The 26,015-nt window shown below is 44.0% G+C and overlaps 1 protein-coding gene across 2 annotated transcripts in view; it reads left to right on the forward strand.

Moving 5' to 3' along the window:
• VPS53 (VPS53 subunit of GARP complex) overlaps positions 1–26,015 on the forward strand; it is a 127,389-nt gene that overhangs the window by 9,309 nt on the left and 92,065 nt on the right. The window contains exons 4-6 of one of the 2 annotated variants that reach the window (XM_068530769.1): positions 666–732; positions 21,494–21,580; positions 24,827–24,942. In XM_068530769.1, the coding sequence (XP_068386870.1) occupies positions 666–732; positions 21,494–21,580; positions 24,827–24,942 (270 nt within the window). Of the gene's footprint in view, positions 1–665; positions 733–21,493; positions 21,581–23,051; positions 23,124–24,826; positions 24,943–26,015 lie in introns of those variants that run through there. The other variant, XM_068530770.1, reaches the window with a different exon arrangement.

Raw genomic sequence — 26,015 nt, forward strand, 5'->3', positions numbered from 1 at the left:
GGCTGAGTAATATTCCATTGTATATATGTACCACATCTTCTTTATCCATTCGTCTGTCGATGGGCATTTAGGTTGCTTCCGTGACCTGGCTATTGTAAATAGTGCTGCAGTGAACACTGGGGTGCATGTGTCTTTTTGAATTATGGTTTTCTCTGGGTATATGCCCAGTAGTGGGATTGCTGGGTCATATGGTAGTTCTATTTTTAGTTTTTTAAGGAACCTCCATACTGTTCTCCATAGTGGCTGTATCAATTTACATTCCCACCAACAGTGCAAGAGGGTTCCCTTTTCTCCACACCCTCTCCAGCATTTGTTGTTTGTAGATTTTCTGATGATGCCCATTCTAACTGGTGTGAGGTGATACATCACTGTAGTTTTGATTTGCATTTCTCTAATAATTAGTGACGTTGAGCAGCTTTTCATGTGCTTCTTGGCCATCTGTACATCTTCTTTGGAGAAATGTCTATTTAGGTCTTCTGCCCATTTTTGGATTGGGTTGTTTGTTTTTTTAATATTGAGCTGCATGAGCTGTTTATATATTTTGGAGATTAATCCTTTGTCCGTTGATTCGTTTGCAAATATTTTCTCCCGTTTTGAGGGTTGTCTTTTCGTCTTGAAGGAATCGAGATATTTTAATGATTTGTACCTTTAACTTTTTTTGCTAGGAGACTGGATGACAACATTCGCACTGTCGTAAGAGGTCAAACAAATGTGGGGCAGGATGGCCGGCAAGTAAGTAACTTTTTACTTTGTATTAAATATATCCCCTGATTTCTTCAAGACCCCACAACCAAGTGACCAAAATATTGATATGCCTGCTTACAGAGTACTTCCTTAACTGATCTGTCCCATCCACAGCAGGAAACTTGCATGACTTGTCCCAGTAGTAGCAGGGGGAGGCTGCCCAGACCAGCCAAGGGACTCAGCGTCCCTTGGACCAGAAGCATATATTGTAGCACAGCTCACCCAGGTCCAGGGTGAAATGCACGCTGAAATGAGAAAACCAAAGTTTCCTTGTCTTTCTCCTTAATGTCGGCCGTCTCTGAGCCCTCCTTTATTTTGTGTACTGTGACCCAACAAGGTTGCTGCTTTTATCTATCTGCTAAGTTGTTGGGATTTTGATATTCGTGTTTTTAAAAACTATTTATTTATTTCGGCTGCTCTGGGTCTTAGTTGCGGCATGCAAACTCTTAGTTGTGGCACGCATGCGGGATCTAGTTCCCTGACCAGGGATTGAACCCGGGCCCCCTGCATTGGGAGCACGGAGTCTTACCCACTGGACCACCAGGGAAGTCCCTCATATTACTTTTGTTGCTGCAAAAGATAGCAGTAACCTGTGTGTCAAAAGACATTATCAACAGAGTAAAAAGTCAACCTATAGAATGGGAGAGAATATTTGCCAATCATATATCTGATGAGGGATTAATATCCAGAATATATAGAGAACTCCTAAAATTCAACAAAAAAAAAGCAAACAACCTGATTAAAAACTGGGCAAAGGACTTGAATAGACATTTCTCCAAAGAAGATAATATGAATGGCCAATGAGCCCACGAAAAGATGCTCAGTATCACTAATCATTAGGAAAATGCAAATCAAAAGTACAGTGAGAGTGGGACTTCCCTGGTGGTGCAGTGGTTAAGAATCCGCCTGCCAATACAGGGGATACAGGTTCAAGCCCTGGTCTGGGAAGATCCCACATGCCGCGGAGCAACTAAGCCCATGTGCCACAACTACTGAGCCTGTGCTCTAGAGCCCGCGAGCCACAACTGCTGAAGCCCATGTGCCTAGAGCCTGTGCTCCGCAACAAGAGAAGCCACTGCAAGGAGAAGCCCACGCACTGCAACGAAGAGCAGCCCCCGCTCACTGCAACTAGAGGAAGCCTGCACGCAGCAACGAAGATCCAACGCAGCCAAAAATTATAATAAATACATAGTTTCTCTTGAAAAAAAAAACACCGTTTTTTTAAAAAAAAAAGTACAATGAGGTACCACCTCACACCCATTAGGATGACTAATATCAAAAAACCAGAAAACAACAAGTGTTGGCAAAGATGTGAAGAAATTGAAATGCTTGTGCACTGCTGGTGGGAATGTAAAATGGTACAGTTGCTGTATAAAACAATACAGTGGTTCCTCAAAAAGTAAAAAGAATTATCATATGATCCAGCAATTCTGCTTCTGGGTATATACCCAAGAGAATTGGAAGCAGGGTCCTGGAGAGATACCTGTTACCCCCATGTTCATAGCAGCATTATTCACAATAGCTAAAACATGGAAGCGACCCAGGTGTCCATTGGCAGATGAATGGAAAAGCAAAATATGGTCGGTACATAATTGGAATATTATTCAGCCTTAAAAAGGAAAGAAATTCTAAAAAAAAAAAAAAAGGTGTGGGGACTTCCCTGGTGGTCCAGTGGTTGAGACTCTGCGCTCCCAATCCAGGGGGCCCGGGTTTGATCCCTGGTCAGGGAACTAGATCCCACATGCTGCAACTAAGAGCCCACATGCCGCAACTAAAGATCCCGCATGCCGCAACTAAGGATCCCGCATGCAGCAATGAAGATCCCATGTGCTGCAACTAAGACCCGACACAGCCAAATAAATAAATATTAAAAAAAAAAAAAAGGAAAGAAATTCTGACATCTGCTACAGCATGGATGAACCTTGAGGACATTATGCTAAATGAAATAAGCCAGTCACAAAAAGACATATCGGATGATTCTACTTATATGAGGTACTTAAGAGTAATGGAAATCATAAAGACAGAATGTATAATGGTAGTTGCCAGGGGCTGGGGGAGAACGGGGAGTTAGTGTTTAATACATGTAGAGTTTCAGTTTTACAGGATGAATTATGGGGCTAGATGGTGGTGATGGTTGCACAACAGGTCAATGAAACTGTACAATAAAAAATGGTTAAGATGGTAAATTTTATGTTATGTGTATTTTACCTCAATAAAATTTTTTTTGAAATCAAGATGGAAATAAAGTTGCTATATTGCAAAAAAAAAAAAAAGAAAGAGAGAGAGATAGTAGTAACCTGACACAGCTATAATTCCTCATACCTAGTTTTGTTGCCTAGCAGGTAACTGTCGATTCATTTCAAAGTTTTATAGTTCTTTTTGGATCTAGCTAAGGAGGGCTGTTGGAAGGGGATGAAGGGGAGAAGCAGTGTATGGGGAAGAGGTATTCTTCAGTGACTGGGGGGCCAGATGTTATCCTGTTAACCATTTTTCCTTTTCATCTGGATTCTAGTCTTCTGCTTAGACGTCCTATTTCGGAATTGCTTTCGTTACAGAAGTGCTGATCGTGCCCTGTCTAGTCTTCTCTTACAGTGTCCGGCCTGCCCTCTTCAACAGTCATTCAGTTAGGTCGGCTGTGTGCACCTCTCAATTCTGTTATTTGTCCTGTTTTGACATTATTTAGTGTATAGCCAATTTTTTAAAATGTTCATTATGCTGCCCAGATTTTATGGGGGTAGTGTGATTTTATGGGGGTAGTGCTTCAGCTATGATCTCTCATATTCTGGTTTCCTCTAGTAGCTCACAGGTGTTATATATGTGTTTTTCTTTTTCTCTTATATGTTTAGTTTTATCCGCTTCTCTATTTTTCCTACATTTTTACGACTTTCTTTTTCCTCTTACTCGTCATCTTCCGTTGGCCTGTTTGTAAGTAGTCTACCATCTTCCTTGTAGTCGTCATCAATATTTGTGTGTAGACATCTTAGTTTCCTGCAACTGATCCTATTTCCTGGCCTTGCTTGCTTCTTAGTCCTTATTGCTTTGGTTTTTGTTTATCTAGGTCTCTCCCATGAAGCGTCACCACTCTGGCAGGTGAGGCTTGTGTAAATAGGGCCCTTAGACGTAACAAAGAGTAACAGGGTAGCCGGCCAACACTCCAGCCCCATTCTGCTCTTTCACTTTCCAATATATGTCTGGTCATGTCATCTACCTCTTCAGAAACCCCCGTGGGCTCTCTACCAACTTAAATCCAACTTCTTTGCATGGCATTGAAGGCCTCAGTCTACCTTTCCAGTTTTGTCCCCTGCTGTGACCCATCCACACTGGAAGCCTAGCACTCTCCCAAGCATGCCCTTTGCTTTCTGGACCTATGCTTATGTTCTTCTTTTTGCTTAAAATGCTCTCTCTTCTCTTTTTCTTCCAGTAGCTTCATTTCAAGATCATACCCAGTTCAAATACTACTTCCTTTATGAAATTTTCTGTTTGGCTCAATGGTATATACCAAAGGAATCAGAATTTTAGAACCCGAAGGGGCTTGAAACTCATCTGGTCCACTCCTCTCATTTCACAGATGAGAAAATCGATCCCAGTATCCATTAGTTAGATGTACAGTCTCTCTGTCCATGAACCCCTACAGTCCTGCGCCCGTGCTTTTGATTTGGCTTTCATGATCTGCTTTGACTTATCAGTGAATACATCTTGTCCCTTTGGCTCGTATATAAGGTCCTTGAGGCAAAAGCTGTATCTTCCTTATCTTGGCATTTCTCAGAACACATAGGCCACCTGCAATACATTTTATTCAACTGTATTGAATATTAGGTCTGTGGGAGAGTATTTATTATTTGTAAATAAACAAAAGGCCTCTCCCATAAAACATCATTTTGACCAGTGTGTGTGTTCCTTTAAAGATGTTTAAAGCTTGATTTGTTTATGACTAGTCCCAGCTTAGTAATATTTGAAATAATAACACTACTGTTTAGTGTGTTTCCACCTATATTTAGAAAGGCTCACTAGAAACCTTGAAATACTTCAGAGAGTCTCAGGTATTTACAGTTCCAAGAATGTGAAAATAAAGTGAATGATTCATCAGGACTTTCTGTTGGGTCATGCTGTGTAGATATATATATCTTTTAGTTATTTATGTTTTAACCTGTGGTCACAAACGAGCGTTGTTGGAGAGGCAGGCCCAGAATTAGGCAGCCTGGAGGAAAGTCGGCCCTCTCTACCTTCACATGTTAATAGGTTACAGGTTGCTGCAGCAAAGGCAGGCCATATTTCAGAGAGCAAGACCACATTTTCAAGAATGTTTAGATAGCATTTCAATCTGTGATGGAATTTGGTATCCGTCTCCTTAGCATCCAGACAGAAAGGAAGCCCAGAAGAAGTAATTGCTTTTCCTGTCATCTCCTCCATCTGTGTTTTCCAACAGCTTGTAATGCAAGCTGAAGGAGAGACTTTTTTTTTTTCCAGGGAGCTTTTGAGTCCCATCCTTGTCAACTCCTAGGGGTGAGAACCTTGCTGTCCAACCCCAGCTGGCCAGTGGTTTGCTAAAGAGAGACTCCATTTGACTGGCATGGACTTGGGAGAATTATGGATGTTCCAAAATATTGAGTTTTATAGGTCAAGAGGCCCCAGTTTCCCCTCTTCCCTGGAACGGAGGAAAGGTTCGCTTTCAGAACTTGTTTCCGAAGCTTCTGGGGAACAACTCAGAAGGGGAGAGCAGTAATATGGACAAAAGGAAGTTTTCCTTTTATATATTTCATCTTGATTGTGTGCATCTTGAACAGATATGCTTTGTAATCCATGTAAACAGGGGAAAGTGTTGACTTCACATTTGTGGTGTCTTAAAAGACGTCTTTAGCAGAAAAGTTCTTTTTGGAAAGCAGTGTTTCTGACTCAAAAATTATTTGTGGAGAGGGAGTGATTTAGAAATTGAAGACACAGTGAGTCAGTTTCTTTAGTTTCTCGAAATTTCTGAAACACCTGCCGCCTGGTTAGCACTCTGCTGCAGGTTTTGGAGAGCCTTCGATGTCGACCACCTCCTATGGGGGTGGACTTGAAGTGGTCTAGTCCGTGACCTTTTCTAACCAGAATGTGGTGCTTGTACAAAATTAATCCAGCACAGAATTCTCCCCATTTTTATCTGTTGAAATCATCAGGCAAAAGCTTTAATTAAATGCCCACATGTTTGAAACTTTGTGGATGAGTCAATTCAGTAAGTACATGAGCTGATAACGCTTTGAAACTTACACAGCTTCCCAAGAATTAAAATGGACAGCTTGAACAGAGGTAGAAAGAGAGGCAAATAGAGGAGTGAGTTAGAAGAAGAAAAAGTTAGCATGTGAAATTTCAAGAGTGGCCATACCTTTATCAATTCCTAGTCGGCTCACTGAGAATCGCCAAGAGAGGATCAGTCATGGGGCTTCCTTCCTGGGTTTCCTTCAGTGTCTTGTGTGGAGATTGGCTATAATGTTAACTATTGCATCACAGGAAGACTAAGGTTTGGGAGAGGAAGAAAATTATTATTGCCATCTTCAGCTCTGCTCACTAAAACTTTGATTTGGAAGAAGCATTAGATAATTGTAGAACCACCTCCCACCCGGTTCAGGAATCCTTTCTATCACATCTGTGACGTTTCATTATTCTGTTTCTGCTTGGATTCTTGCAGCGATGGGGAACTCACTACTCTGTTGTTCCACAGGACTGTCTGTTCCAGTTTTGTACAGCTTTATTTTTTATTTTTATTTTTTTAATAAATATTTATTTTATTTATTTACTTTTTTGGCTGATTGGGTCTTTGTTGCTGCGCATGGGCTTTCTCTAGTTGCAGCAAGCGGGGGCTACTCTTCGTTGCAGTGCGTGTGCTTCTCATTACGGTGGCTTCTCTTGTTGTAGAGCATGGGCTCTAGGCACGCAGGCTTCAGTAGTTGTGGCACAGTGCTCAGTAGTTGTGGCGCATGGGCTTAGTTGCTCCACAGCATGTGGGATCTTCCCGGACCAGGGCTCGAAGCCGTGTCCCCTGCATTGGCAGGCAGATTCTTAACTACTGCGCCACCAGGGAAGTCCCCTGTACAGCTTTAATTGTAAGAAAGTTCTTTTTCTTACACCGAATTGAAATAGTAAAATAGACTTCACTGTAACTTCTCATTGATCTTAGTTCTGCCAGCTGGACAGGTATAGACCTAATCCCTGTCCCTTATTATAGCTTCTAAAATTAAAAATGGATATTATGTTCCTTTCCGAGCATTCCTTTTCCTAGGCTAACCACTCTTAGTTTCTTCAGCTTTACGATATGATTTCAGACCCTTTATCATCCTGGTTGCCTTGAAGTTTGTCAGCATCCCTCCTGGCCATGGGTAGACATACTGTGTGAACATACAGTGGGACACTTTACCTCCTTGTTCTAGAGTGGGCTTGTTAACTTGGGAACTGGGAGTTCAGGGGGGTCTTTCAACTCCCACAAATTAATTGTAAATTTTTATATGAATAGACATATGTCTGGAGAGAAGACTCATTGATTTTTCTAGATTTTCTAAGCAGTCTGTGACACAGTTCTTCCATTACCATGGATTGGGTGAAATTTTTGGCAGGTGTATCACACGGTGGGCCTCTACTGAGCTGTCAGGTATCTGAAACTTCCAGGTCAAGAGTTGCAAAGAGGTGCCCACAGAGCTAAGAAAGTTACCTAAATGGCTCTGACAGGCCAGGACGCAACTGCGGGCATCCATTGAGGGAGTGGATGCCCTGTCTAAAGGAGAGAGCCACAGCTCATTCCTCACCCACTGTTGTCATGTCTAAGCACAGACATGGAGTTTGCCAGATCTATCAGTTTTTCAAGAGAAGCCGGAAATTTGGATTTTTACGTGAGTCTCCCCAATTTTTAAATGTTGGTTTAGCGTTGTTCACAAATACTTCAAAGGCCAAACGAAACACATCTGTGTGCCAACAGTTTGCAATATCTGCAATATTTTTTTCATACGAACTGCTTTTAAACTCTCCCCTCTTCTGTTTGTTTAAGGGATTCTTTGAAATTAAGTGCTGGACTTTATGTGTCTCACTCTTGGTTTCATCTTGCCAGTTCTGCCTGATTGTTCCAGCCTGTTGAGACCTTCTGGAATCTTGATGACCTTTCCATTTATCATGAGCGGATTTGCCAGATGGGCCTTCTATGTCTTCATTCAAGTTGCATATAAAAAGGTTGACCAGGATGGGTTCAGAGTCATGTGGCATGCTATTAGAGACTTCTCATTTTTCTCTTCTTATCCTCACTTTAGTACAAAGTGCCAGGCCCAGGAGACAAAGGATTGTTTTTCCGGTCTTCGGTATCCGTTCAAGGCTGTGTTTCTTAATTTTTGCATGTTCTTCATTTTCCTCAGCAAAGGAGGCTAATCATACTTGCCTTCTTCTCTTTTACATAGAGATATCGTAAAGATTTATTAACTAAATCAGCAAAGCATGTTGCCTTCCAAGGAGAAAGTGTTCTTTGCTTTTCAACCTCAAAATTAGTATATCGTCTGAGTCAGGCCTTAGAGCAAAAATAATTGTGCTCTCCAAGACCCTGAACTAGGTAGACGGACTTCGCAGTATAGCACCGATCTTCATCATGTGGGATTATCACTTTATAATTGTCAGCTCTCTTGCAAGATGGCTTGAATCTTCCCCTCCATCATTTCAAATATATCCTTTCTCATCTTTTCTTTGGGAGGAAAATGAAGCCCATCGATGGAGGAAAATAAATGGCACTTAGTAGTAAAGGGACCAGGACTTCCCTGGTAGCACAGTGGTAAAGACCTCATGCTCCCAGTGCAGGGGGCCCGGGTTCAATCCCTGGTCAGGGAACTAGATCCCACGTGCATGCCACCACTAAGAGTTCGCATGCCACAACCAAGGAGCCGGCGAGCCGCAACTATGGAGCCCACCTGCTGCAACTAAGGAGCCCGCCTGCCACAACTAAGACCTGGCACAACTAAATAAATAAATTTAATTTAATTTTAAAAAATACTTTAAAGTAGTAGAGGGACCATGAATAGTTTGGGGAGGAAAAAAAAAAGGCAACTGTCACGTGCTTCCTCCTACTGAAACATACCAAATCTAAAGCAAGTGAGCTTTTTAAAATCTAGGCTCAAATTTTTCCATTTGTGACCGAGAATGGTTAGGCATTTTTTAGTTTCTTTTAGATTTTTTTTGAATTATATTTTTCAGACTGCAGACAACACTGAATGAACTTCAGCAATTGCTAAGGTGTGAGAATGGCCTGGGAGTGCAGCATGCCTCGTGATTCAGTGGGGCAGTGCTGGAGTCAGGGTGTAGTTGAGTCTTTTGCAGGGGCCAGCGTCCCTGGTTTTGACTGGGACTCTCCGCCATTCCCCAACCAGGATTTCTTCCATCTGGTGCAGAGGTCAGGGTTGGCTTGCTTTTATTTGATAAGTTGCATCCAAGTGAGTGTTCCGTTTCCCCTGCTCCTAGTGCACTGTTGGCTGTCGTTGAGGCAAGGGCTCATAGAATGTCCAGTATCGAGCGCTGCAGGGACTAGGTGCAGTCTTGTCACTGTACTTCATCTTTTTTATCGCCCATGAGCCTGTATAGTGCTTTTAGGCAGGAGGACATGTCTGCTGCATATTAGAACCTTCTGCCACTTGTCCTCTAAGGTCTCTCATTTTTAAACAATCTGTAGGGAATCCAGACAGCTATCTTCTCTCTCCTCTATGTACAGGACTGAGCATTGTATTTGGATTCTCGAAGGATTGGGGGAATTGGACACTGTCCCTAATGTGACATTAGATGGCAGCCTGGTCAAATGAAAAACCCTGAGCCTTGGATTTAAAGTTTGGCTCCTGCCACTCTCTCTATCTGGGTGACCTTGGACAAATTACTTCTCCGAACCTCAGTTTCTTCATCTGGGACATGGAGATGATAATACCTACTTCAGGGTGGTGGGGATTCGAGTTAACTATTTCAAAACAACAAGCACAACATCAGGCTCAGTCCTGTCTAGCAAATGGCAGTAATACTGCTGCTGCTGGTTATGAGGTAACCATTGGAATATCCATGTTCCTAATTCTGTGCATCCAGGCATTTCTCAAGTTCCTGTGGCTTTTCCATCAGCTCCACTCCTTTCCATCCCTACCGCCCTGCTTTGAAGCACCTGTAGGTTTCCTTGCTCTGAAAGCCTCCTTACTGTCCCCTGGTGTGCTGTTCTCTGTGAATGGAAGTCGCAGCACAGCTTACCCGAGGCCCAGAATTGTTGCATCAGAGGTAGTGAAAGGCTCTGTTCTCTTGTTCTGTCCTTAAGACTTACCTCGGACATTTGCCAGGCCGCCCCTCACTCAGAGGTTTAAGGCTTTAGAGAGGTGGGTTCAGGCAAGGGTGAAGGTTATCAAGGCTTCCAGCCTTTCCTACAGTGCCCGTTAATCTCCTGCACATCTGCACCCCAAAGGGAGGCTCCTTCTGGTCTCCCCCTCTGCTTGCAGGTTTTCTCACGAGCACCCGGTGCAGGTCTTGGAAACGAGCCTGAGAGGGGTGCAACCTGCCGACTATGCAGTTCCCAGAGGTTCCACGCTGTTGCACTAGCCCCACACTTGGCCCTTAGCAATTTGTTAAAAACCATAGTTGATTCCTTCCTGTCCGCTGGGATAGCATCTGCATCTTCCTCTTAGGCTCTGCCACATATGAAACAGTTCTTGGGTGTCCCCATCTCTTGGATTTCAGGAAACCTGGTTGCCTTCAGCTCTCTGGCAGTTTCAAGAAATGTTGTGATTTTGCTGTTTATTTTTTTTCTCATTGTTAGTGTTAGAGCAACACTCGAGCTTTCTGCATCTTGGGCAAAAGCACAACTGACCAGTGGATTTTCATGTAGCATAGTATCAGAGGTTCAGTAATAAGATTTCAGATTCCACATTGCAACCAATCTTTAAGAATCTAGCACTCTTCCTCAAAAAACTTAAAGTAGAACTATCATATGATCCAGCAATTGCACTCCTGGGTATATATCCAAAGAAAATGAAAACACTAATTCGAAAAGATATGTGCACCCCAATGTTCATAGCTGCATTATTTACAATAGCCAAGATATGGAAGCAACATAAGGTATCCATTGACAGATGAATGGATAAAGAAGATGTGAGATATATATATATAGATAGATAGATAGATAGATAGATATGGAATGGAATATTACTCAGCCCTGAAAAAAGAATGAAAAGTTGCCATTTGCAACAACACAGATGGACCTGGAGGATATTATACTTAGTGAAATAAGTCAGAGAAATACAGATACTGTGTATTATCACTTATATGTGGAATCTAAATATGGTTTTTCCATTTGATGATTAGCTTAGTTTTGTTTTGTTTTTAATATTTAACCCACCTTAAATACCTGCTGGGTCACAGTGTATTGTCCTGGTATGTGTATCTGGGATTTTCATTCCTGTTCTAAAACTTCATTCCTTTTTCACAACTGAGTAATACTCCATTGCGTGTGTATACCACGTTTTGTTTATCCATTCATGTGTTGATGGACGTGAGCAATGCCATAATGAACACTGACATACAAATATCTGAGTCCCTGCTTTCAGTTCCTTTCTGTATATACCTAGGGTGTGGAATGGCTGGATCATATGGTAATTTTTAATCATTTCAATATTTAATCTCCTTCACATTAAATGGAAATGGAGACAGTTTTTTCCATATTGTTCTGAACTTTAATATATTTTTCCTCTAGACGAGCCTGTTTTGTCTTCATTTAATCCATACAGACGATGTGTTTCAGATTAGTTACAGGCTTAAGTTTTTGTGTTCAGTACCTAATAATAATGCTGCTGCCCTCTCCGAAAAAGAAAATACCATGATGATTTCTTTTAGTTAGCATGTCCAGCATTTGGACTATTTCCTTCCTGACCTTAGAAACACATCAAGTCCCACTTGTGTGCAACATGATTATTGAAAATGGTTTTAGGAAAATAGTATTGCCAAGGAGGAACACTGAAGTTTATTATTCTTCTGAGCCGTCTCCATGTACATTGGCACTCTACAGGAGCCAAGAAAGAAGGTCAAGCATAACTTTTGCAATCTGCTTGTTCCCATGTTAAGGGCAGTCACAAGTTTAAACTACAGTCTCTGCATCTAAAGAGGAAAATGCCATTCGTCACGACTGTAGCTGCTCTGGCTGTTACCCAGGTTACTCTTGCTTTTGACTGCTGGTTGTTAGTGATGGAAGGAAAATTCCACCCTTAGTTTGAGTTTGCCCATGAGAAAAATTGCAGTATTGCTGCTGACAAGATGAAGCTTTCTGGGTTTTAGATCCTTGACAGGGGAAGTCATCCAGGTGTGTTTGAACAATGGATGGGAATTTGAAACTATGTTACTTCGTGTAAGAACTTGACCTCCTTTTTTCTCTCCCTTCTTTCATCCATGGAAATATAGAATTTAGAGCAGCATGAATTCAGTTCTGTGGTGGTTCTATCAACATTTCCATTCATAAATCCCTATTTTCAGGAGTCTGTAACATAGCTGTAAAATTTCCTTCACTCTAATTTGGACTCTAAGGTCTCATCTGGAAGGAGATGAGTTTTGCCAAACCAGAGATAATGCCTTTTTAGTCTGTTTTGGTTTGGTGTTCTATAGTTGTCTAAATCAAAGCTCTAAAATATACAAGACACTTATGGTCATTCATATAGAATTGGATCACATGCCAGGATTTCTGATTTTTGTTTCCATGGTATATTGTGGACCCTCTGAGCAGATGCTATGTTCACCTCTAGGCATTGTATGTGACACCTAGAATTTCATGTTGGGCAAACTACATTAGTGTCACTCTCATAATGGCCCCCAACCAGAAGGGGGATGTTTCTTCTACAGATATACTTACTGATAGGTAAATCTGATGGTCCAAATACCATCTTCTATAAAACAGAAGAGGTGAATTGAGGGGTCTTTACCCCATCTCCGACCTAGTTACTCACCCTTGTCTTCTTGTCATACTTCTGAACTTTTCTTGTTCTCAGTCACATGAGAACAGTAGGGACAGACAGCCAACTATTATTCATATGATAATATCATTTATGCTAAGCCAAGTGCTATACTTTTTTTTTTTCCATCGAATACTTGGAGATTCTGATATTTGGAGATTTTGGTTTCTGGATTAGCATCTTGTGGTCAAGTTCCAGTACACTTGTCAGCCCTGTAGTTACCCAGATCTCTAGAATGAAGAAGGTACTGCTGGAAGACTAATGTGTCATTCTTGATTGATTCACTATAAGCAAAGACACATTTTGAGTTGCTTAGGCAGAAGGTACATTTTGATTTGTTTGTCTTAATATATAGTGCTTACGTTTTATTACAATATAAATATGTTTATCTTGGGGAATGCCCTGGTGATCCAGTGGTTAGCACTCAGCGCTTTCACTTCCAGGGCCCGTGTTTGATCCCTGGTCGGGGAACTAAGATCCTACGAGCCGCGAGATGCAGCCAAGAAAAACCCCCCAAAAAACAAAACAAAACCAAAAAAGCAAATAAACATGTTTATCTTACATTCTGCAAAACATTGTTGCATCGATTACTTTACTTCATCCTCCAAAGATCTGAATTAGGCCACATAGATGTTATTCTCCCAATTTTGCAGCTGTAGGAACAGGCTCACACAGGTTCTGTGACTTGCCCCAAATTACACTGGGTGAGCTAATCACAGGTCCAGATTTTCTGATCTGGCCATCCCTGTGTATACCAAATTCTCTTTTTAAACAGGGACAAACTTTAAAAGCAGATTTGGGAGCCTCTGTTTTTCTACTGTAGAACCTGAAAAGTTAACTGGTTCACAAGGGAATCCAAACAGTGACAGTGACTATGGCCTCCTTAACCAGCTGGGCCCCTCTCAGCCTGAAGAAGAAACTGGACCAAGAGAGGAACTCCAGGAGGGAAGGAGAGAACTGAGCATTCACCGCACACCTGTGGTCCTGAACACATGGGACCCAATCCTGAAGGAAAGTGAAACAGGAACAGAAAGTCATCCAGATGAAACCCCAAGGTGGGCCATAGCCTAAAGGGCTTTGGTACAGAAGGTGTCTCTAAAAAGCAGCTGAAGGAATATCCAGAAGTCAACCCCAAATGAAGCCCTGAATGAAAACCCATAATATAGATGAGAGTTACTGAGTGACTACAATGGGGGATTTGAATTTCACTTGGCAACTGGGAAGTCCTAGCCATTTGCGGGAAATAGTCCTTTGTTAAACTCAGGCAGATTGTTCCTTTAAATGTGCCCTCATTTTCTACAGTATTGCATTTCTGTACCTTTTATTCAGCAAAGCAACTGAGACTCTTGCTTGAATTTTTCCTTCTCCAGCTCCATTTGGAGTTGTTGCTTTAAATACGCTCATCCTCAGGGGTTACATTTCATCAAAGGAGGCTGTGCATGAGTGCATTCCCCACTCCCCGCTATTTCAGGAGGAACAGATTCTAAGTTACGGGCGATAACAGATATAAGCAGAACTTTAAAATCTGAATGTTCAGTCTTGTTTGGGTACTGCTGAATTTGTGTCCCAGCCCTGTCTTACAATTTTAATTTCTGGCTTGTTTCCTAAAAACAATAAAAATGAACTCTTTGGTTCACATTTTCAGTGGATGTGGTTTGCAGAAATCATAAATTAAAGTAACAGGTGGAACAGAGCATTTTAACAAATAAGGTGAAAATTACTCCTTTTGCCCTTTACATTCTTTTGGTTCACAAACTTGGAAAGAAATCTGTGCTTTAAGTAAAGCCCCTTTATACTCAAGGTTTCTGAATGGGCTGTGGAGGAATTAATGTTAGCACCAATGCTTTGCCTCTGATGGGTGCCCGTCTGGCATTTGACCGGGGCTGCCACGCCTGGAAGGTACCTAGTGTGTTCAAGGACACAGAGAAGCGTGATGCTGTGCACATGCAGCCGTCCATGGCGGTGAGATTCCTGGAGCCTCTGCTCCTGTTTGGCACCATTGCGGGGAATGGGCTGCATTGTTTTTATTGCTGAGAGTTCTTAAAGCACCTCTGCTCTAGCCGGGGATGCCTTGTTTCCATAGCAACAGCTCTCAGTGGTGCCAGGCTAGCCAGTAGTGTCAAAAGAAGGGACATTCCATAAATAGAGACTACTTACCCGTAGGTGTCTGCCTTTAATGGATGTCACAGGGCACTTTGTTTAGGGCTCATCAGATGTGGTCGCCCTCAGCAACATTTTTGCAGAGTCCTTTGCTTTCCAAATGATCCTGACATTCATCCTTCTTTCTGTCGTTCTCATCTTCTAGTTACTTCTGTTTCTTACATATCCCTCACAAGCTCTTTAAAGACATGTCCCCGTCTGCGACCTTTTTCTCTCCGTATCTAGCTTAGTACATATAGTAGGCACTCACTTTTTGTTGACGGGGCGAACAAAAGATTGAAACTTTTTTTTACCCTGGAGAATGGCTCATTTACAACATGGTTCAAGGAGACCACCCTCCGATCCATGAGCCACTCGTGTGTGTGTGCCTGCAGATATTGAACTTAACCAGCCTACTTGCAAAGCTAAAATACGGGTCGACAACCTTTGGTCCTTAGAGGGGCAGTCTCATCTGAAATGTCACACTCTATCTGGGAGATCTGGGAATAATATTAATAATTACCATTTAGTGAACCCCTTTTATGAGCTGCGTCCTCCGTCAGGATTCTCTTGACTGCAGAAGACAAAATCCCAGCTCAAACTGGCATAGGCAAAAGGGGGATTATTTGGAAGTCTCTTGTGTCTTGTTTTGAACAGTCAGTCTGTGAAAGAGTAGTTTCTCTGCTGGGCTTCTCAAACAGCAGAAGGCGGCACTGGAATACAGCTGTGGGTCTTTCTGTCTGTGTCTCTGTCCGGGTGTCGGCTTCATTGTCTCTACCTGGAGACCAGCTACTATCTAACCTAATTACACATCGTGGGGATGCCACCACCAGAGAGAGAGAGAAACTTTGTTTCCCAATTCGTTCTGAAAAATCGCAGAAAAGCTCCAAGTGGCCCAGCTTAGGCCTGGTGTGCCTCTGGGACAGCGACTCAGAACACAGTGAGAGGAAGACTCCCGGGAGGAAGGCAGTAAAGAGTAAACAGTACCCAAGGTGTTTACTGCTAAGCCCTGTTTTCCCAACAACAAGTCTCTGGGTTGGGACTGTTGTCCCTGTTCTAGAAATGAGTCTGTGCCTCCTAGAGGTTCGATGGCTTACCAGAGATCACGCAGTAAGTGGCAAGGCCGGCATTCGAATCCCAGTCTGCTGGTTCAAAAAACCCCTGCTTTTTACTAAAACAGTGCATTGTTTTTCCAAATAATAGGAAGGGAACCGGCAGACAGATGTAAAGTTGGACCACAGAAATGATAGCAGAATAAGTGGGAAAATATCATTTTCTTCCCAGTAACCTTGAATATTAGCACCTTATTTTTTTTCAAAGAACAGAATGCCATATTAGTTCTTCTGAAAATGAGCAGCCTCTTCCTCCTTCCTGTAGTGGCAGCAAATGGGATCTCAGTTTTAAATCTCTTAAAGGCTGCCCGTGGGCTCACAGGATAAAGGCAATATAATTCTCTCATAGAGCAAACTGCAAAATTAGATGCATTTAAGAGCCAGAGGGGATGTTAATTTCTCAAGGCATTTCCATTGGCTGGGATCCGCTCTATCTACACAGGTGGCCGACACAGTTCTGGGGAGAAAAAAGAGATGAAAGAAGAAGAAAGCAGTGGGGTCTGTGCGAGGTTCCATGCTGCTTATCTTCTGCACACGTGACCTAGTGTGGCTTTGGTAGCCTGTTCAGAGTCTACTTCAGGAGGGAAGGAAAATTAAGAATAACGGTTACGGTTAATGATGCACAAAAATACAGAGATAGCATAATTGGTTCTGCTGAGCCTTCTGGGTCAGCTCGGTGGGTCGCCTTGCATCCTCTGATTGCAGGATTTGAGTTAGTGAAGAGGACGACCACAGTCACTGCCTCCTAATAGCACCCTCCCATGCAGGCTGCAGCCACGCTCCCGTGCTCGATTCAGAAACTCCAGTAAGGGTGGATTGAAAGCAGACATTTTTGGGTGATTAGTTCTGTTTTTAATCCACGTACAGCCTGGAATGGAAAAGTAGCCACATTTTATTTTAAGGAGTGTCTAGGGACAGTGCCAGAATCTTTCTTTCAGCACATTTTCTGATTAGCTAGGTATAAAAGTATTTTAGTGTTACTTAAAAATAAAATCTTAACCTTTTGTAGGTCTTAGGATTTTTCCAATTACAAAACACTCCTCCTCCTGTGTGATTGATTATTAGACATTAGATATCAAATATTAGGGTGTGTGTTGAGAATGGACTTGCTGACGGAATGAATGCTTCAGAAGAACCTTTTTGACTCTGGAAAGTGAATTATATTAAACTTCCTCGACTTCAGTGCATTGTTATAACAAGTGAAGGTATTCCAGCCTGAAAAAAAAAATCTGGCAGACAGTTTGTCTTTCTTTAAGACTGTGAAATGTTAAGATTGTGTGAGTCTTACTTGTTTGCTGAAAGAAAAAAGTGGTACCTTGAGCAGAGACAGTTCTGGTAGGATGCCAGATGGAGAGTAAGAGAAAAATAGGGATAGAAACCCTTTCGCTGAGAAAGGATCGTGGAAACTTCTTCAGCCCTGAGATCTAAGTATAGAACTGGCCCTTTTTGCCTTTCTTAGCAGAATGTCATATGTCTTAGAGTGTTTGGCCAGAAGATGATGGCTACAGTCCCATCAGCACATCCTTATACCATGACATGGCCAACAAGATCACAGAATTTCATGCAAGCTGTGCCCCAGAAGGTGAGCAGTTGCCGGCAAGGGCCTCTGTAGTGCTTTTCCGTGCCATGAGGCAACATTTTTTAGAAGGTTCCGGGGGGTTAGAATTCACTCACCCCTGGCAGCATCAGGAGCATTAGATTCCACATTAGCCAAATAGATAACAGTTGCAGAAAGTGTGACGCTGTGGTTTTTTTTTTTAATTTTTTATTTATTATTTATTTATAATTTTTATTTTTGGCTGTGTTGGGTCTTCGTTTCTGTGTGAGGGCTTTCTCCAGTTGCGGCGAGAGGGGGCCACTCTTCATCGCGGTGCGCGGGCCTCTCACTATCGCGGCCTCTCTTGTTGCGGAACACAGGCTCCAGACGCGCAGGCTCAGTAGTTGTGGCTCACAGGCCCAGCTGCTCCGCAGCATGTGGGATCTTCCCAGACCAGGGCTCGAACCTGTGTCCCCTGCATTGGCAGGCAGACTCTCAACCACTGCGCCACCAGGGAAGCCCTGATGCTGTGTTTTTGAACCACTGCTTACCGTTGTGCCTGGAGTTAGGGAAAGCCGTGGGTGTCGGCCTGCCTCATCCAGAACAGTACCCGCAGCACTGCTACTCTTCTGAGAAGCGCCCCACGATGTTTTTAATCTGTTGGCAAATATTTGTCGAGTTCCAGCTGTGCTCCAGCTTTGGTTAGATGCTGTAGTTGAGGTGATCATACAATTTATCATCAGAGTCACTTTTGGAGTGAGAAGGAGCTAGTGGTAATTTATACTGAGACTAATTATCAGCTGGGCCTGTCATTCTGGCCACCAGAATGGGCAATTGCCTGAACCGTAGGGGATCTAAGAGTGCCATTCATATCCTTGGGCCACACTCTAAAGGATACTTACAGCCCTGTTAGAGAGCTGGTACTTAAACAGTAAACAATTCAAGAACATTATAAAAAAGTCCTTCTCTTCTGTAATTGTCCCGTTACCCACCCCCCACCCCCCAATCAGTTTCTCCTCTTCTTGTTTACTCTCTTGTCTTCTCACAATAAAAGCTTCTTGAAAAAATAGTCTATACCAGGAGTCAGCAAGCATTTTCTATTAAGGACCAGGTAGTAAGTAGTTTAGATTTTATATGCCATCTGGTCTCTGACAACTACCCATCCCTGCTTTCGTGTGGAGCAAGTGGCCACAGACAATTCCTAAACGAATGGGATTGGTGTGATCCAAGCTGTCGTTGTTTACAGAGACAGGTGGCAGATTGGGCTTGGCCCCGAGGCCATCATTTGCTGGCCCCTGCTCTCACACGCACTGTCTCCACTGGAATCACTCTTGTCAAGGTCATCAACGACTTCCCTGGTGTCCAGTTTGGTGGTCATCCTCTGTCCTAATCTTATGTGAATTTTCAACAATGTAAGACATAATCACTCTTCCTCTTCCTTCCAACACTTTTGTTTGGCTTCTGTGACACCATAGTCCCTGATTTTCTCTCCTGTCACTGGTGGTTTTTCTCTTGCATCTTTCCTCCCTCCTTTTTTTCTCCTAGACTGCTGAACATTGGAGTGTCCAAGGGCTCAGCCCTGGGCCATCTTCTCTTCTCTTCTTTTCTCTTCTGTCTGTACCCTCTTGCTAGGTGATTTTCAGTCATACAGGCTTAAGTGTCATCTATAAGCTGATGACTTCTGAATTTCAGTTTCTCTTTTCCAAGCTCCAGACTCATATGTCCATCTTGATATCTCCACTTGATATATATGTATGTATCCCTAGGTGCAAACACGCATTTGCCCAGGCTGGTCAAAAGCCCTGGAAATAGACCTAATATCTGTGTAGCTTTCAACACCTATCATGCCATTGAGTCTTCCCAACGACACCTGAAGTAGGTGGCATCGTCACCGCTTTGCAGACGAGGAAACTGATCCCCAGAGAGGTTGTCCTTCTGGTATGTGACCGCAGAGACAGGCCTCAAACTCCTGCCTTCTGGCTGGAAAGTGGCGGGATTTCTCACTGCACCACAACTGTTTTGGGGGTGCTGAATCTGGGAGTGAGGAAGGCAGGATGGTAGAAAGCAGAGAGGAAGCAGTTGCTGAGTGAGGCACCCTCTTGGGAGGGAATGGGTGTGAGAGGGGCTGCCAGTGAGACCCAATTCCATTCCGTCGCCCCTTTTGATTGGTTACTACTCTTCAGGTAAAACTTCCCGAGTTACGGACTTTGGTCTCTGATAGCAATGCCAACTGTTGTTCTAAGACCAAACCTTCTGATGATTAAAATACCTCTGTCCGGGCGGCAGAAGTGACAAGTATAAAAGCTTCTTTGCTCCCCAGCCTTGGTAGATATAAGTGAAGCGATCCAGCAGAGCAAACGCCCACTCCCTGCCTGTCCCAGGAGGTGGTGTGAGCCGCTGTCTATTCGACTAGCATCACCTCAGACTTGGCAACAAACGGGCAGAGGAAGCCGTAACGTAGTCACACGCAGCAGCTCGGCATCCTTGTCCCCAGGCGTGAAACCCCTGCAGATCCCAGAGATGAAGGTCAGAAGAGCGCTCTGTCTGGGACTGAGCCACACGCAGGGCGAGGAGCTGCAGGGGAAGGAAGGAGTCCCGGCATCAGGAGAAGTGGGCCTCCCGGAAACCCGGGAAAGACAGGGAGATACAATCCCTCCTTCCAACAAGGAAGGAACTTCCTGCAGCGGAAGCAGACTTAAGTTTGCTTTTTGAGGATGTTTTTCAGCCATAAAGAAAACGTGTTAGTTCACAGTCTAGAGGTAGCTCTTCTGCTGGGTTCTGCTGAAGGCGGAGGTTCAAATAACTCTGTCAGGGCTTTTGACTTTCTCCCCACATCGCAGCTTTGCTGTCTTTCCTCTCTCAGGGTGTTCTCAGGGAGGCCGGCTGTTTCCCCCTTGCAGGCACAGATGGCCACACACAGCTCTAGGGCGATGCTGGCCTTGGCATTACGTTTACAAAGGGCTCGGGAAGCCATGTTAGGACAGACCACTCTTTTTTTTTTTTTTTTAAATTTATTATTTATTATTTTTTTGATGTGGACCATTTTTAAAGTCTGTATTGAATTTGTTACACTATTGCTTCTGTTTTATGTTTTTGGTTTTTTGGCCGCGAGGCATGTGGGATCTTAGTGCCCTGACCAGGGATCGAACCCACATCCCCTGCATTGGAAGGCGACGTCTTAACCACTGGACCGCTAGGGAAGTCCCCAGGCCACTCTTAAATCCAAAATAAAGTGCGTGCAATGAAATGAAGTGGGAGTTCTTCTTTGGCCGCTGCCTCTTTCACCAGTACGTGTGTTCTTCACGTGTGCGGCTGAGCGCCCTCTCCCCTCCCCTAATACTGCTTCCCAGACTCACGCAATTACCACTGTGGGTTGTAATGCTTTTAATGGGTGGCATCCATCTTTGTTGGTTTTTATTTCAGTGGAAACATTTAGCTCACCGTTAGGTGTAAGTATTCCTTTCTAACTTCATTTCATTGGTTTCCAAGTGGGGTACTTACAAATGTCTTTAAGGTTTGCCCACGGTTTTGGAGTCCCCGTGCACAGCTGTGATTTTTTTTTTTGAAGGCACCATCTTCTGGAACTCTCAAAACCCAGAGCTTCCCCTACCCCCAACTTGGAGCCACCTGTGTCTCTCTTCAGGCTTTTGAAGGTTACTGCATACGCGCACACACACACACAGACATACACACAGATGTGCATGTCTTATTTATTTGTTGTCATCAGTATGTGTAGTAATCACTGATATAGAGGGAAATAGTTTAGTTTTTAAATTAAAACTTTATGATGCAACTTGGCAAGAACTCTGAGTGTTTATTTGCCTGTATCCAAATGCTGGACTCCCTCTGCCGCTGCTGCTTAGGTCTCAGGTCTGGTAAAATTGTCAATGCAAGTGCAACGAAGTAAGAGAGCTTTAGGCATTTTCTTCTGAGGCTGCACTTGATCACAGTGTAGGGACTGGTGCTGCCTTGTTTTTCATTTATTCTTCTTATTCTAGGCACTTGAAGAGGCCCAGAAAGCGATTCAGCAACTCTTTGGAAAAATCAAAGATATCAAGGACAAAGCAGAAAAATCGGAGCAAATGGTGAGTTTCGGTTTCTTCCTGGCATTTTTGTGCCAGAAGAGGAAGTTGGCTTCTCGTCCAGTCATACTAGTTAATAGACTTGTTCTCCCTCTTCCTGCCAACTACAGCACCCACGTCTCCAATGCTGGCCCTGGGACGACATCCATTCAGGAGGTGCCGCTAGACATGTAGTGACTCACTATCTCTGCTGCCCTGTATTTGCAGCCCTGTTTTTAAACAGGGAAAATTCTCTTCTTCTCCTTTCCCCAAAATAGTTTCCTAGTCATTTTGGATTCCTGTCTCTAGCAGTTGTTGATATCACGTGTTTCTCAGTTCAGATGTATGACATGTGACTTGGCATTGCTTGAAAACTGGACCTGGATCTGGGAGGTGGGCCGCATCCTGCCTGTGATACGTGCTGAGGGGCTTGATTAAGGTACCCCTCTACGCAGTGCTGCCCTCGGGTGATGTGCTCAGAGGCCTCCGCCGACCGAGGGGCCCGCCAGTTTCTTCCACTCTTAATAAGAATAATAACTACCTCAAAGGGATGTTGTAAGATTTCAACGTATGAAGAGCACAGAGCATAGTACTGGGCTGGGGTTAGTTGCTTAATGAATGAAAGCTATTATTAATGTCATTTTTTTCCCCCTACTCGTTTTGGTTATAAAAACTCCTAAACCCTCCCAGACTTCTCTGCCTACATCTTATTATAATCTACTCAAGAACAGATCCGAGGTCACACTCCCATGGACCCTTCAGTTCTCTTCAGTGGCCATTTGGCAAGACTGGACAGGCTGTGGAAGGCGGCGGGGGCGGGCCCGGCTTCAGCGGAGGGCGTGGGGTGGTGGGGTGGGAGAGGGGACGCTTGGATACCATTAGTGAGCAGCATGGCCTCTGACGTCAGACCGCCTGCCTTCAGATCCACCCTCTCTCCTTCCTCCCTGGGGGCCTTAAGCAAGTTACTTACCCCCTCTGTACCTCAGTTGCCTCTCTGTGAAGTGGAGGTAATATTTGTGTGTACATCACAGAATTGTAGAGCTTCGGTGAGCACTTAGGATTCTGATCTGCTAGTCTGGACCACGCTCCCTCTGCAAGCCGAGGGGGGATGCAGTAACAGTCTGAGTAGTCCGCTCCTAACGCCATTAGATGTTCTATTTTAAAGCAGTCTGGGACTTCCCTGGCGGTCCAGTGGTTAGGACTCTGCGCTTCCAATGCAGGGGGCGTGGGTTTGATCCGTGGTCGGGGAACTAAGATCCCATAAGCCGTGTGGTGTGGCCAAAAAAAAAAAAAAAAGCAGTCTGCTTCCCCAGACAGCGCTTTGCTAAAGGGAAGAAGAGGATAGCCCTCACAACAGCCTTATGAACTCGGTTTTACTCTCATTATTATTTTTATGTTTGACCATTTTATCAGTGAGGAAACTGAGACTCAGTGAGGCGAAGCCACTTGGTCTAGGACACCGAGTCGGTGAGTGGAAGAGCCGAGATTCAACCCGAGAACTGTCTGACTCCCAAACCTGCCATGTCCTGTTCTGTCCTTTTTTGGCTGCCCAGGGGTAACAGTTAAGGTAAATGAACGACCAGCGTTCTGTTTTGCGAACCGGTCTCGTGTGACTTTGGCCTGAGCACCCCTTGCGTGAGCTGCGATTAAGGGCTAAATTATTTGGGGAATAACAAGAAGTTGGGTTTGTCTAGAGAAGCACAGGGTGTGTGATGGGGAGAGATGGGGAACACTGGGAGTGAAGGGACCAGTGAGCTCCGGGGCAAAGCAGCGAGGGCCTGAAGGAGGAGCAGGACAGATTCTTGAGATGAGGCAGAGGAAGAATGTTCAGGATTTAATGACTGACTAATGATGCAGGACCTGCAGGAACGAGAAGAGTGGTAGATGACGCTGACTTTTACAACAGTAGTTCAAGACCCCTGATGCTAGTGCTGGAGCTAAGGAACCCAGGAAGAGGTACAGGGATTTTCTTTTTTGGTGGGAAAGAGAATGATGATTTATTTCAGAGTTGGAAGGGTGATTAGATTATAAGGCCGAACTCCTATATCTAGTTTATTATATCATTCTTGATCGTCTTTCCCCCGAAACTCAGTTATTTGGTAAAGGCGTGGTAGGTTCTTCACCTCTTCCCCAAACCCCCACCATAGAAACAGAGACATTTTGGCGGCCTGAGGGTCACAGAGAGAGCAGGCTTGATGGGCCAAGTCCCCGTGAAAGAGGCTTTTTCTGCTAGGATCCAGGTCAGCCTTGCGGGTTTGTGGGTGTGGATTTGAGCTGTACAGGTCGTGACCTTTACTTCATAACTCTACCCAGGATGATCAAATTCTAAAAAATCAGGTCATGTGAATTTAACTCACTACCAGCCTTTTTCACTTTTAATGGGAGACCTGTGTTTCCAGTAACTAGGATGTTTGTGCCTGGTATCCAGGGCGCTCCCTTCCCTCCAGGTGTCATAGAACCTGGGGAACCAAATTGCTCTTCAGAAAGTTTCTTGTTCAGCATGGACTCAGGCAATTTAGTGGAAGAGTCCGCCTAGGGTTAGTAAAGGTGGAGAATTGTTCCCACCTCACTACTGAATGTACTTTTCTAGTGACTGAAATATACTTACGTTCCCAGCTACAGAGTTTCTTTCTCTTGGACCCGCTGGATCAACACTGTTGGAATTTTACTCCCCTGATTGCCATCTGTCTCCCTGAAGACTCTGCTCTTAATGGTGTCATGTTAAGCTTACTTTGCGGGGGTTACATTTCAGTCTTCTTGAGATTTGAGGAGAAATCTTCTGGAGACCGGATAATAAACCCTAGATCCACGAATAAAGCCCATCTCAATAGAATTAGCTGACTCATACTATGCTATCCATTTTGTACCGAACCTGGAAACCCCGGTGCCAGAAGGCATACTTCCCTGATCTTGTTCAGGAGGAGATCCGCCGTCCTTGGCTCCTGGACACCGTGTGCTCCATACTCAATTACTTTGTGGCTCACTCCACTTTACTTGGGGTGAAGAATAAAGTTCATTTCATTCTCACAACTGAGGATTTTGTAACCCTGGGTAAAGTCTGCTGAAGAAATGCCAAATTAGATGTAAATGGGCTGATAGGAAATTATTTTGAGTATGTATTGGGAGGACACCTGTGTTTTCTCCAAGGGCTAACACGAGGCATGTTTGTCCCTATTTCGTTTGCATTATTGTCTCCCGAGGCCACTTGCAGACCGGTTGACGTCTGTCTTAACCCTCCTCCTTTTTCTCCTGTGGTTTTTCACTGTTTAGGTGAAGGAAATCACCCGCGACATCAAGCAATTAGATCACGCCAAACGCCACCTGACCACCTCGATCACGACGCTGAACCACCTGCACATGCTGGCGGGCGGCGTTGATTCCCTTGAGTAAGCACGTCAGCGGTCCCTTTCGGGTCCACGGGAAATAAATGTGTCACAGAGGAGATGGCACTGTAGGTTTATTTACTTCTCAGCCAGGAGAGTCTCATCATCCTGGCCCACTTCCTGCAAAGCAGTCTCAGATGTTTAGTCACCACTTTGGCTTTGTGCCCTCGGGTGCTCAACGTGTAACAGACACCCGAGACTTTGAGGTGAGGGGCAGGGGAGTCTGAAGGGGCCCAAAAAGCATGCAGAGAATGACTTCAAGAGCACAGGTCGTTTCCGTGTGGTAGATCTCTACCACGGAGGCTGACGAGGCAGTGTAGGGCTGTAATCACGCCCCCAGCCTGCACATTGGCAAGTTTTCCTGCTTGTGTTGGGCTCAGTTGCACTGTCGTTGAACATGCCTTATGGAAACAGATCCTTGTACCCACTTTTTTCTTTTTTTTTCCACCCACTTGTTCAAAGGCAGAAGCTTTCTGTTTGGCTTATAGGGGAACTATAGGGAATGGTACATGAGAACATGAGAAACAGTATTAAAAGGAAGAGTTGGTTATTGACCACAACGAAGCAGCCCAAAGGCCTCCTTTCCTAGAAGATTCTGATATTCCTGTTCACTTTTGTGGTCTGTCTCATGAGAATTGCCCCTGTCCCAGCCTCAGTGTAATCTCATGTGTGGATAGAGAAAGAGCACCTCCATAGGAATTTAGACACAGTATCCAAAGTTGGGGCGAATAGGGGACAGACTCCTTCCTGGTCTCTCCCAGACATTGCATGGTCTTCAGTGAACCCTGGCCTGTTCTCCTGCGAGCAGTGATCCGAGAGGTCAGCAGGCCCGTGTCCTTGTCCCTTTCCCCAGGTGCTCAGTGCTTTCCAACAAACCAGCAGACCAGGCAGTGGTAGCAACGTAACTCCTTGGCTTGAACTTGATCCTGTCTTTTTAAATGCCTTGTAAAGGAAGTCATAAATTATACATTTAATTAAAAAACCCAATCCTAATGAAAATTTTAGATCTAATAGTTTGTTCCTTCCTTGCCGTGTGTAACTGTTGATTTTATCAGCATCCTTTTATTTAAGCTTCA

This window comes from Eschrichtius robustus, chromosome 20 (genome assembly GCF_028021215.1).
Source record: "Eschrichtius robustus isolate mEscRob2 chromosome 20, mEscRob2.pri, whole genome shotgun sequence".
Taxonomy (NCBI): Eukaryota; Metazoa; Chordata; class Mammalia; order Artiodactyla; family Eschrichtiidae; genus Eschrichtius; species Eschrichtius robustus.